We start from the raw sequence: 14,148 nt of genomic DNA on the forward strand, positions 1-14,148 counted from the left end.
AGTGCCGACCCCTTGTTCATGTACAACATGTTTCAATGTAATTACCAACTGCAATGTTATTACACATTTAAGTATCATGCTATTACTGTGCTTTGTGGACCCGTGCACAGATCAACCAGACGTTGGCAGGTGACAGAGCGGAAACAAACCAGACTGGGTCACATGACTTTAATAACTAATGCCACTGCTGTGAACCTACATGCAGCTATATGGAGCTGCATGTAGGTCTGGTGCATGCACTGTTGCACCAGACGTTGACAGCTGACAGAGCGGAAACACACCAGACTGGGTCACATGACTTTAATAACTAATGCTACTGCTGTGAACCTACATGCAGCTATGGAGCACCTTGTGGACCAGGTGTAATCCCTTTAGCTGTGGCTCAAACGCAGGGCAGCAGATGGGTCTTACACATTCACACGTCATTTGGGCGCCTTTTTAACAACAAAGTAACCCTGACTAAGCTCTGGCCTGGTAGCCTAATTCAGACCTGACAACTATATATGCTGAAGGAAGACAATACCTGTACATTTAACGGTCTGACTTAATAAAGAGTGATCAAAGGGTCCCTGTTCGTTTTCATCTTATTTCAGACACTGAAATCAAAACTCTATTCTTTAGGAAACAAAAAATAAATAAATAAAAGAAACAATAAGAAAAAACAGGACAATTAAATAAAATAATAAACACTGACCTAAGAAATCAGATCCAATACAGCTACTGCAGAGCCACAGTGCTCTCAATATGTAGTTGTCGATCTTGCTCAGGTGAACGCTCCAAATATATCCGAGTGTACAGTATATAAAATCTTAAATAATTTAAATGTAATTTGAACAAAATAATGTTGAATATTGTTTGTGTCAGTAACACAGAAAAAAAGTATATGTACCGAACGCTCTTGGCGAGGGACATAGCAAGAGCTTGGCCACCGGGTGGGCTAAATGATAAAGTTTGAGAACCACTGACATGGGAACTTAAAAAAAAGAAGCAATATTTAGTGAATTTAAAGCAAAGCTTTATCAAGGCTTAATTATTTGATTGGGACTGTGCATGTGATTTATGAACAGACAAAACACAATGTAAAATGCTGAATTATAGTTTGTGACTTCTATCACATTATTTGGACAAAAGTAAATAACAAATAGCATGAAATCTCTGATCAATGCACAACTGTCATGAGAAAGAAATTAGTTCACATTTATTGGCATTAAACATATTCTAAGTACAGCGTTTTCTAAATAACTAGTGACCAAAAAAAATGCAAAAAAGTATTTAAAACACAGACAAACATTAAGAACATTATAAAAGCACAGTTTCCAACTAACCAGCAGCTTAATGTGTTTATTGTTGTCTTCTCGCTCTTTATCGCTAGAGGGAGCCGTAGACATGCAGTACCATATGACAAGCCTTTGGTTTGATTTCAAAAGGTGCCGATTTATTAAAGTTCTGTTTAGGCTGTCAGTGGTCTTTGGCATGTCTTATTTTTAAGGTTACTTCCGACCACAATTTTTTTCATTCTGTTTTACACTTAAAGATAATTAATAATAATTAATCGTCAATTATTATTAATAATATTATTATTACAAACAATGAAAGAGGAAGCCGCTAAATTAAAATGTGTGGTCTAAACTCAGTCCTAACTTTCTTGACCTGTTTGTAGCATCCCAATTTTGCACAGGGATGAGTATACAGGTACACTTCACAACTTGGAGGGTCACTTTTACAAAAATGCAAGAAAACTAAACTGCAAGTAGTAAAGCTTTATAATTCAATGCATAGTGTTTGTGTTTGCAATATCAATCAATCAAATTGTATTTGTATTGCACCTTTCCACAGCCAGAAGGTGCCCAGGGCGCTTTCCAGTATAAAAACAAGGATTACAATAGACATAAAAAAATACAAACACAAATGAACATAAAAACAACAGTCAAGTCAGTGGCTATGTATCGAAAGCTTGTCTGAAAAGATGTGTCTTTAACTGTGATTTAAAACACTCAACTCAGTGATGCTCCAAGCTGTCCCGGAAGTGCATTCCACAGCTTTGGGCCTTGAGCGGCAAATGACCGGCCTCCAAACTTTTTTTATTTGAACTTAGGAGTGACCAGGGAGGTGTGTTCAGAGGAGCGCAGAGTTCTGGCTGGTTGGTAGACCGTTACTAATTCGGCGAGGTAGGCCAGAGCCAGACCATTGATGACCTCGAACACAAACATCAGGACCTTAAACTCCACCCTAAACCGCAGCACAATATAGGGACAAAACTAATTTTTAGGGATGCACCGATACCACTTTTTCTAAAACCGATACGAGTACGAGTACTTGGATTTAAGTACTCGCCGATACCGAGTACCGATACGAGTACAAGGCATTTTCTTCAACATTCTTACTTTTTTCACAGCAGATTGGTTTGTAATTAGGAAATTTACTCATTTGCTACACATTTAAGAGCAGTTATATTAGAATTGTGCTGATGCCATTTATTTATTTATTTTAATTTTCATTCAGTTTATTTTTTAATTTTTATTGCACTGTCCATTATAGACGAAAAGCCCATGTCCAATGCCTGTGCTTTATTCATATATTTTTATTTAACAATAGTATTGAGATGTTACTTAAATGGTCTCTTTTCGTCTTTACTTCAGCTCCTGTAGATTTTCTCGTGTGTTTTGTAGCAACTTAGCGAGTAGCTACAGCATTTTCATTGTTCTGCTGCAGCTCATTTTCGCTCAATATGGACATGCTATATGTCTTTACGTTGCATTTTCTGAGGACTTTTTAGTCGCTGGGTTAGTTTTTCAGATGAATAAACCTCTGGGCATAAAACGGCGTCAGAATGGCCAAAATTGCGCTAGCCGCGAGTTAGCAACGTTAGCCTGTATGTTGTAAACACTGCAGCCGCTGCAGCACGAACAACATTTAGCTCTGGTTAAATCCAGCACAGACTCTGATTTAGAGAGCGCAGTCTGTAATAAAGTCAGCTCTATGTGGAATATTGTATTTCCACTAAAGAATTCTCCAGTTTGTTGCTTCTTCTCTCAGCTGAGAGGTGCGCCTCGTAGGTGCGCTGGCCGCACGTCAAATGGTATCGGTTTCTGGTATCGGGACCTCATGAATGAGTACGAGTATGAGTACAAGCATGTGGTATCGGCCCGATACCCGATACTGGTATCGGTATCGGTGCATCCCTACTAATTTTGTTCTACTAATAGAAAGAAATCAAGCATAGTGTCTTTAAATGACAGGGCAAACACACACACACACATATATATATATATATATATATATATATATATATATATATATATATATATATATATATATATATATATATATATATGTGTGTGTGTGTGTGTGTGTGTGTGTGTGTGTGTGTGTTTGCCCATATATATTGATGTTGAGAGAGATGACATCTGATTGACAGTGTGATTGAAAAAAGCATAATACCCCCTCTTTAATTAAATTATAATTAATTCATAATAGATGAATACAGATCTCTAAAACCGTTTTTTTCCCCCTACACATATGATAACAGAGTATAGGCTTTACAAGATGGATAATTAACTGTTAGACTTTTTAAACAATTAGTTTTAGCCACAAAAACATTTTGACTTTTTCCAGGCAGGAGCAGAGCAAGTGATGAAACTTTCTTAAAGCTGTGTAGAGACTGAACTATTACTGTCTCCTGTCAGTGGGCTACATGTTATTGATAGTTATGGAGCTGCCACAGCCCGTAGGACTTTCCCAGGGCAGGTAGTCGCCCACTCTTAACAGTTGTTTTCCTTTGGCCAAAGACCGTGATTTCTTGACTGGCGGGCACCAGTCTGACTTGAGAATCGGCTTATCTGAAGTGGCATTGTCTTGCTGTCCGGTTGTCATAGTAACGGCTCTTTCTGCAGGTGAGTGCTGCCCCACTCTTGGCTTTCAAAACAGTCTAATTATACACACTGCAGCTGCTGCCGCCCGCTACAGGCTTCAGTCTGAGCCGTGCGTCACTGTTGTGTTGTTGATGCGTGTGTGCATGCACGGCCATTCTCGGGCCTGAGTGGTAGGAAAGCATTGACAGGAACTTGTGTAACAAGCATGTTTTTGAATGTGTGGGTCAAAGACATAACCCAGGCAAACCTTTAGCATGGCGACTGTACTTTATCTGTAAAATATGATCAGATCAGACTCATTTTCAACCAAGCCAATAAGTTGACATGTGGTTATGATCATGACCTTGATTATGGCCTTGGTCTTGGTCTCATGTCACTGTGACGTGCTAGATAAATCAATATAAAAAATACAACTAAAAGAGTTTACAGTGACTGGCAGCCCAAGTTATGCCTTCTGAAGCTTGGTGCCAACGCTGAATTTAACTTTCTGATCCACTTCAATCCAGAGGGATTGCAAAAAATTAGCATGGCTCAACAAGGGAAGCTACAAAGGATTATCTTCTCTCACGATGAATTTGCACAGTTTCTGCTAATCAAAATTGCTCACTGATTATTCTTCCGAAAAGAATGCTGAATGTGGCAGTAAAGGACATGTAGAGATTCTAGAGAGATTCTAAGCTTCCCTCAGATCCTGGCCGTTAATCATACCCCTGGGAATTACAAGGAATGGCTGTGTCTTGTGCCATCTAAATATTTAGGTGTCCTACGAAGCTGCAGGATTATAATTTGTATTTCCTGTAACTAAAGTTTATATGAGAAGCATCTCATTAAACAAACAAGGGCTTCAGTAATCATAACCTGCATGCGAAAAGATTGTAGTTAGGCAAATTCAAATGTGTAAGACATGTGCTTAGGATGAAGAAACTATTAAGACATAGTTTTTTTATTGGTCATGTGATTCAGTGTCCTTTGGAGCTATGAAAAGCATAAAAGTATCAGCTGAGGTTTGACCTACAGGAGAGCAGCTCATATTTCCTTAACCATTCTGAACCGGGTTTAGACCAGTCTGTGCCAGTTTGCACCATCAAAGCAAACATGCACCACACGTTTAAGAAATCAGAAGGTTTGTTGGTAGTTATTATCATCTTATAAACACAGTATTAACCGTTTACCATTCCCATTCAAAATCTTGAGATTTATGGGGTGAACATGTTCATGTCAAAGTGATGAATGATCTGTACTTTACATGGCACAAATATATTAGGATTAATGGCACAAAGGTGCAAACATGACCAAAAAGACCAAATTTGGACAATTGAAGAAAATAAATCAATTGTGTCCAAGTCAATGTTGACCATTTAATTTACTTGATTAATTTAACTGTTTATTTTTTCTTTTCCTCAAAGGAAGAAAAGAATGATGATGAATAAAAGCACACTGGGTGTCACTTAAGGAGAAAGTTGATTCCATGAAGTGGGACTCTGTTGTCAAAGATTTGACCAATGGGTCTAGTAGCTCAAAGGGATGTCTATTTTTAGAGGGAGGGACGGGGAAGTGAGCAGGGGAGGAAAACAAGAGAAGGTCCAGGCAGGGATGGCATAGCAGGAATTCCCACTAAAGAAATATTGTCTTTGTGGCATTTATGTTAAATGCCTTCAGTTTAGATTGTGTTTAGAAGTGGTGTCACACACTTGTGGTACTGGTGCCACAAGTTGCTGACTCTCTGGTACACCTTGTAATCAGCAGGGCGTCCTGCAGGCATTACTCAGTGAGTGGTTGTGGATGGAGTCAATGGAGAGGAGGGGTAAAGGCTCTTGGCTCTAAGAGCATTAACTGTAGTGTTCTGCTGGTGACAGGGCTGTCAGGGTCAGATGGCTGCTCAGCCTGATTAGACCAGCTCACACAGATCCTCAGCTCTACACTGCTGCACAGGCTGAAGCCACAGCTACTGCTCCAGGACTGAGCTCAGCCGGACAGACAGGGAGAGGCAGGCTCTCTATTTCAGGCTCTGAGCAACAGGTTGTTACACACAGGCTTTACTTTGTGCTACTTATATTGGCTCAGTTTTTGACTAGATATTTTAGCTTCAGGCAGAAACAGTGCAACTTCACTTGGACTTCACTTGGCAAAGAGACAGAAGAACTGCAGTTTATACTGGCATTGGAAAGTTAAGGGGTAAGAGCAACAATTCAATAAATACCTGCTATTGTTTTAGATGCAGTAAGTGTCTCGCAGCTGAGTATGTCAGCACTGTACCATAGAACAAAGAGTTTTCACCAATAAGCAAATGTATTAAAGTGTTGTTGTTTGTGGACACTGCCCTTAGGTCAGTTCACTGATGATCACTGATGAGGAATGACAGAAAACAATACTAGTTTAGATAGTATTATTTATTTATTTTGTCACCAAAACTGTAATGCTACAGTATTAGAGGGGAGTATCGATATCTATAAATAAGCTGCAGATATTCATGTCTAAAGGGTTTACTATAACAGGCTGTCAGCTGCTCACATGTCAGCACTCAAACTGTTGTGTAGGCTTCTGCTTTGCTGGACGTTTGTTCAGCTGTCAATCAGTGATTTATGCATTTCCCAGTTAAGTGGCCAAGGTGTACAGGATGTCCAGTGAGATGAGTGGGACAATCAAGACATAACTTATTAAATAATAAAAGACAGAACAAGTGTGTACATTATAGACACAGAAAATCTACTCATGACAGTAGTTTGTTTATGATTGCGTTACCACCGACTTGCTTACTTTGCAATTGACATGTATTTATATTTATTCCTGTGAGAAATATTCGTCAACCTAGCGCTGTATTAAAATACTATTGGTATCCATTTTTAACTTTTTTGGGTCCTGGCCCTGTCTTTGACAGGAAAGGATCCGGGCAGCTAGTACACCAAGTGCAGAAGCAACTATTTATACTTTGTAAACTGCTCTAAGGTAGCGGGGAAGATCGGCTTCACAATTTCAATAGGAATTATGCCTCATGCCATTTTACCAACGCTCTGAAATGTTTGGCAGTGTTGCTGTAGCTTATATGCCTTTATATATAAGATAAACAGTGTTGGTACACAGGCAGCTAGACAGGTGGGACTGCAGGTTGAAACTTTGTTCTGTCCCTGTTTAGTGCTTTAGTTAAGGTTTAGTTTTATTGTATTACCTATTTTTTAAATGTAGTACTTGGTGTGAAAGGCTTGAGAATCACTGAGCCAGAGCAGTGGTTCTCTGCTGTATGTGTGGGCCTTTCACTGATGGTACTTGTCAGCCTCAGGTGCTACTCAAGGTCATATGCAGAAAAAGACTTATTCTCCTCATTTACAGATGATTTAATTTGTGCTTTAGTAACATAATAAGTGAGGTATTCTTCTTTACAACCAGTTTAGACTTAATTTAGTTCTATTTCTATTTCATCATATTTTATCTCTATCTATTTTTTATGCATGCCCTTATATTTTCAAAGTCTCTATTACTTATCTCTACCAAGTGTTATGTTAAATGGCTCATGTTGCACATTTTGCACCAAAGAAAAGTTTGTGAACCAGAACAGTTGGAAGGTCAAATATTTTATGGTGTTCTTGGTGTGAGAAGTTCGATAACCACTGTGCTGGAGTAAATATGTTGCGTTCACATTGATCATGACTATCTCAGATGGAGGGCAGAGGCCAATATAACTCCATGGGAGACCGTTTTTGAAGGAATTCTCAATAAACAAAGTCCACAATTGTTGAACCTGATCCTTATTTGGTTGTGATTGGATTCACAAACCTGCCACAATAATCTCATGTCTGTTTTTGAATATTAACCACTTCTGGACATCATTATGAGATAATAATTGGACCTTAGCTCAACTTTGCTAATAGCAAAGATGTTGAACTTTGTGCTGGTTTTTAATGCGTGTGGATACACCCAGGAAATTAAAATGTATTATATTAAAGATATTACATAGACCAGGTTAAAAAAAAACACATTTTGACTGTTACATGCCACCATAAAGTTCTCTTAGCTGTCCGCCACCTTCATTTTAAAGTAATTGCTATTTACGATGTTATGACGTCACGTGAACTATGTGAGGGAAAAAAAGAATGTTTTTTTTTTCTATTTTCTTATTTGAATCTCAGACTTTTTAGCGGTCCTCTGCATTAACATTTTCTTAACAAAAGTCTACTTTCATTCAACGCTTGGCTCATTAGTTATTGTAATCCCATCACTGGATAAATGCAGATTCCCAGACAGTCAACAACCTAGAATAGCCTCCACCTTTCTAGAAGAGTGAGTGAGTTGGCATGTGATCATGAAGACTGCAGTGTGTGTGGTAAAGAGGTGGCCGCAGATTACCTAGATTACTCTGGCCCTTTCATCGGCTGTTTGTCTGCCCGTTTACGCATGAGAGTAGAAACACGACTGCTCACCGTCCATGTAAACCTTTCAAATAAAAACTTTCTGAAGTTACTCTTTTTACAAGGATCCTTCGAAAACATTGGCCTCAGACATACAATAGGCTGTGTTCACGTAACATCACAACATTCTGAACTGGCAAACTGCAGATTTTTTTGTTTTCGCTTTTGGTGAATATCTCAGGCATTACTGGAAGAATCCACATGAAACAAAAACTGTCTCAAAGTTGTCTTCTCTGTCAGCGTGTGTAAACTAATGTCCAATTATTTACTCTGAAAGGCGTCCAAAAGTGGATACAATATTCAAAAACATGAGCGTGATGTTGTCCAGTAGAAAGGACTCACTGTCTAATACTGATGAGGAGAAACATTTATTAATTTTCGTTTTGGAGATTTCTTACAAAAACTGTTGTATTGGCCCCTGCCCTCCACCTGACATTATGACATCGTCACATTCTAAAACGTGAACGCCACCTATTGTATTGCTTCACATCAAAAATGGCACACAGCACTTTAGTCTTATCTCTAATGTATAATAAAATGATATGGGTTTTATTTCCCCACACATTTCTAAAAGAACCCAATTCTTTTTCCATGATGCAACACTGAATGTCTCAATCTAACCTCTCTCATAAAAACAGACATAAAAAAGGTTAGCATACAGTGCAAACCGCTGACTGGTATTGCAGACTTTTTTTCCTCACTATTGATTCACGTAAAGTGAATATTATGTCTCCATTTCCTGAACCCAATAAACATCAATGGAGTTATGAATGCTGGATGTTATTTCATACAATTAATACAATATATACTGTACATTTGTGAAGGCTCTCATTCATCCATCGTAGAAAAGCTAATTGACTGGACTGGGTATTGGTAAAGTTGAGGACGTTTTGCTTCTAGCCACAGAAACCCCTCCTTATATCTTTTGGAAGAAGCTTTAACTTTTTCTTCGATATAATGTATAAATGAGAAATATTAAGATCTTGAAGTAAGTACATTACACATATTGCGACATGGCTTTCCTTTTACACATATTGGCAAATACTTTTCTGCAGTGAAAACCTTCCAAACAACTGATCCTGCAGCACTGTAGAGACCACCGTGATCAAAGGTAAAGGCGCCACGCTAACCACTCGTACAGCCACTGGGTTACTCACTACAAGGTCAAATGCGCACAAATATCACCTTTTATTTCCGCATAAAAAGTTGCATAATGCACCTTTAATATGTAATTTAAAACACATTACCTAAGCTTTCCTAATTTGGTTTCTGAATGATTTTAAGCACTTATTTAATGCTGTGTGTGTCGCCCTCTCGTCCTTGTGTCCTCATAACTACTTCAGGTTATAGGCTAGTGAGACAAGTCAGGAATGGTTAAGGTTTGAAACAAAGTTTGGGTGAGATGATAAGGATGTTTTGTTATGGTTTTATAGGAATTTATCATCATTTTTTTTTTGGGCTGGCTGATTGGATGGATTATTATTAAATTATTATTATTAAATTAAAAATGTTACTTAAAGGTTTAAAAAAAAATGTCCCTCTCACAAAACCGTTCTCCCATCTTGTATTTGTCTGTAAAAGCAATATCACTTTCCTTTACTTTTTGTTTCCTGACAGAATCGCTGGTTGATGGAGTTTGTGCGGCGGAGTGGTGACTACTGCCACGCCCAACACATTTAGACTGAATGAAGCTGTACCATGTCATCCTGGGACTCTGAACGGTGAACGCCCATCCCGTCCGCACCAGGGCCACAGCCGGCCGATGGGGTAACAAGTGTAGAGCCGCTCCAACGGGACTAAACGGACGAAGGAACAGAAGGAAGCAGAGAGTGGACAGAACTGTCAAATCAAAGAGTTCAAGCAGTGCACTGTGGACATCTAATGGGGTAAACATATCTCAAGACAAAATAAGAAGAAGAAGCTGAGAACATTTATCAGTGCGAGAATCATTTCATCAAGCAAAAGAAGACCAAGCTCAGTGACATTGAACACACAGAAAAGAGTTTCTTTAAAAGGTAAGGATTGGGAAGTCTTGGTTGGGTCCATGGTGCAGAAAATTGCAGCATTCATTTTGAGAACATATTTCGATAGTTTTAGTCAAGATTTTGTCAAACTGTCAAATCTAGCATGAATGTAGTCATCTTTCTATATGTATATTATTGTTTTGAAACATATTTAATGGTGAAATTCTCTGCTTCATGGAGCTGCTCACATGAACAAGAGAGACACAGACTCGTTTCTTTTTTCAGTGAATGATGTGAGGCCCTTTCAAACTGTGTCACTGATCATCACATGTTTTTGGACCCCCTCTGTTTATTTTTATGAGTTGACCAAAATATCTGGAGATTTTAGTCGTAGATTTAGTCTCATTGACTACATTTAAATTTAAGATTAGTTCTGTCAACACAACTGAATTGTGGATGTGGATGTGAAAACAATAATGGACACTAGCTTTTCAGTATTTATGTTGCCCTCCATCTGATTATGGAGAAACTGACACTGGGGAATTGATGATGTTCAAAATTCAGATGGAGTGCAATATTTTCTATTGCTTTTGAACTCTTCAATCTGAAATTCCAGTGTCCATAAATTCATTTCTGACAGAGGGAACTTTGAACTTGGTGCCTTTTGTTTCATGTGGACAGACCCAGCAGATATTGACCATAAACCAGGTCAAAGCTTTTGTAATATATCAGTTTAATGTCCAATCCTACCACAAAATTCTTGCCCTCCAACTCAATATTATTAATGATGTCACCTGATAACCACACAATGACCACCACATTTTATGCTTTTTAGTTGAAATGTGGTTAGTTTCAATAAAAAAAAATGAATATATTAGGAAATATTTATATATTCTGCAGGTCAAAGGTCAAGCTGCCACCATGAACCGACCCGCTCCAGTTGAACTGAGTCACAAAAACATGAGATTCCTGATCACGCACAACCCCACCGACAGCACACTCAGCACCTTTGTAGAGGTAAGAAAGTGCGTATTATATAAATACATGTGCTACGTCTCCACAATGTTGAAAACATATCTAATTGCATATTTCTGGTTTGATTTGCAAATTATGTTCCAAATTCAAAATTAAGGTCATGTGTGCAAGTCCAGGAGCATTAACATCGTATGCACATCAGAATATAATAAATACTATGGAGATGGGGGATTTTGTTGCTAGCAGATTAGATTTACATTACCATCTTTGAACTCTTGCCCTCAGGCAAAAGATACAGGGCTTTTCATAGTCTTGCATCACGAGACTCAGAAGAAATAGCTTTATTCCCCACGTCTATTTCTGAGTAAAATAGCCTTATGATTGTTGAAAAATACATCTATTATTAATGTGTGGCCCTATTTGTTTTCATTCTAAATTCATCTCCCTCATGCCTCAAACTAATTTTTTATGTGTAACTATACATAAATCACAATAAAGTTCTGATTCTGACATTGTACAAATTGAATTAAATGATTTGCTAATAGCAACAGTTGAAATTGAGATTTTTAAATGTTTGTATGTATTTTAAAATATGTAATATGTAAAATAAAAATAAAGTTAATTACTGCCTTCGCTCTGGCTGATCCTGTCAGACCTTGGAGGCTCAGCAGGGAAGGGCCTGGTTGGTACTTGGATGGGAGACCATTTGGGAAACACCAGGAAGCCTGGGTGAATGTAGTGTGTGAGTGGTTGTGGTGGTCAGAGGGGCCGATGGCACAGATTGACAGCCTCGTTTCCGTCAGTCTACCCCAGGGCAACTGTGGTTACAATTGTAGCTTCCACCACCAATTATGGGGTGAATGAATAATGCAATGTACAGTCTTTGAGTGTACAGAAAAGCGCTATATAAAACCAATGGATCATTATAACAATAATAATAAAATAATATCCGAAGGGACTGATTCCATTGTGGATGCTGCATAGATGCACAAGTTATTACACATTATTACAAAGCGCATAGCATTGTACTAAAGGTATTAAGGGTAGTGTAAAATGATAATACACATTTAAATGTAATTTATGGCAATAGTGCCTATTTAATTGAATGGTCTTTTCCATAGGAGCTGAAGCGTTATGGGGTCACCACAGTCGTTCGGGTTTGTGAAAGCACATATGATAAAACCTCCCTTGAGAAAGATGGCATCACTGTGGTGGTAAGGACACTATCCTTTTGGATCCTTGGTAAGACTAACTCAGATATCAATAGAGGTTTATACTGTATACTTTTAGGACTGGCCATTTGATGATGGGGCTCCACCTCCCAGTAAACTGGTTGATGACTGGCTAAGTCTGCTAAAGAAGAAGTTTCAGGAGGACCCTGGATCCTGTGTAGCTGTTCACTGTGTGGCAGGTCTGGGACGGTAAGAATAAAGGATAAAACTATTTCACGCTATTTCACAAAACTACAGTTAAATAATCGTTTTTACTCATGAACATTATTCATGTATTTTTTAAACACACTTAAATAAATACAACTAAATTGCTAATAATATAAAGTTAATGTTTCCCCCCCATGTGCTCAGAGCTCCAGTGCTGGTTGCCTTGGCTTTGATAGAGAGTGGAATGAAGTATGAAGATGCCATCCAACTCATTAGACAGTAAGCAGTGTACTTCATACGCCATCTAGTGGCAACTATGGAGCAGTTGACTATTTATTCAAATGTAGCCTATGCACTTAATTGACAAGGCATAGCTGGTACAGAAATGGGCTAAAAGCTCCAGAGTAAAGAGAATTGTTCTCTACAGTGCCTGTAACTTGTATGTTTTTCAGGAAACGCAGAGGAGCCATTAACAGCAAACAGCTGACTTATCTGGAGAAATACAGATCCAAGCAAAGACTGCGGTTCAAGGACTCTCACACTCAAAAGAACAAATGCAGCATCATGTAACATCCCACACACTCAGCTCTGTGCGCCACTTTACAGTTGTAGTTGTCGAGAAAAGTGTGCAAAGTAATTCACACATTTTGGCTTCACTAACAACAGATTAACTTCAAATGCAGTGTGAAATTATTTTCAAAGTTATATTTAGGCAAATTGCATTCAGTGCCATGTGGCAACTGTAGTATCAGCTCCATGTGATCCATTTTGTGAATGAAGATAGAAGATAGCAGCGATATGAGACTGTATTAAATACTCCTCACTATGCTACACATGTTCAGAATCACGAGCTGCTTGGAAATGCTGCTGACACCTCTCAAGTATTAAGTGTGAGCTACAAGCGCTTCTGAGGCAGAAGCTTGTATCAATGTGAAATATAATTCTGATTACACTGTGCTCATCTTGTTTACATCAGCCTGTGCATTAACAAATCGTCTTTTTACTGTCACACAATAAAGAAAACTGTTATATAAAACATATTTACATCAAAACAATACATAGGCCTGCTGTATGTTCATTTGGAGTATAAATTAGTGGAGGATTCTTCCTCCTGAATTTTTTTAACAACACCAATGTAAATTAGATATTTATTTGTAAGTGAATTATCATCATAAAAGATACATTGAGCATTCATTGCTGTTCAGCCACAGTCAGGTTCAAGATGTTGGGCTACCCTTGTTTGTATTGGACTTCTTGTTTGTACTTTTTTGAAGCATGGATGAGAACATCTGATTAACCAAAGGTTTCTATATTTGCATTTAGGCTATATATTCACAGATAATACTGCATGTAAGCACTTTGCTTTTGTAATTTTTACACACAACCTTCAGTGACTACCTTAAACAAATAATTAATTAATGTAAAATCAACAAAAACTCATTCCTGGAGAGCATTTTGTACATTTGTGACAATAATTAAAATTAAAATAATTATTTTTGTTTCCAACATAATAAAATTATACATTATCTTCTTTTGAGTGTGAGTTGATGCTACT

At 38.1% G+C, this 14,148-nt stretch overlaps 1 protein-coding gene across 2 annotated transcripts; it reads left to right on the forward strand.

The window, feature by feature from the left end:
* Positions 1–5,658: 5,658 nt before the first annotated feature.
* LOC306966269 (protein tyrosine phosphatase type IVA 3) lies at positions 5,659–14,134 on the forward strand. 2 transcript variants are annotated; one of them, XM_079560970.1, is made up of 7 exons: positions 5,659–6,047; positions 9,893–10,290; positions 11,140–11,256; positions 12,336–12,428; positions 12,505–12,635; positions 12,798–12,872; positions 13,046–14,132. In XM_079560970.1, exons 3-7 carry the CDS (start codon positions 11,161–11,163, stop codon positions 13,161–13,163), a joined length of 513 nt encoding a protein of 170 aa, XP_079417096.1. In that variant the 5' UTR covers positions 5,659–6,047; positions 9,893–10,290; positions 11,140–11,160; the 3' UTR covers positions 13,164–14,132. The 2 variants fall into 2 exon arrangements, with proteins under 2 accessions (XP_079417096.1, XP_079417097.1); XM_079560971.1 differs by lacking the exons at positions 5,659–6,047; positions 9,893–10,290 and having other exon boundaries at positions 11,143–11,256; positions 13,046–14,134.
* Positions 14,135–14,148: the final 14 nt, after the last annotated feature.

This window comes from Gobius niger (assembly GCF_951799975.1).
Source record: "Gobius niger genome assembly, chromosome: 8".
In the NCBI taxonomy this organism is placed as follows: domain Eukaryota; kingdom Metazoa; phylum Chordata; class Actinopteri; order Gobiiformes; family Gobiidae; genus Gobius; species Gobius niger.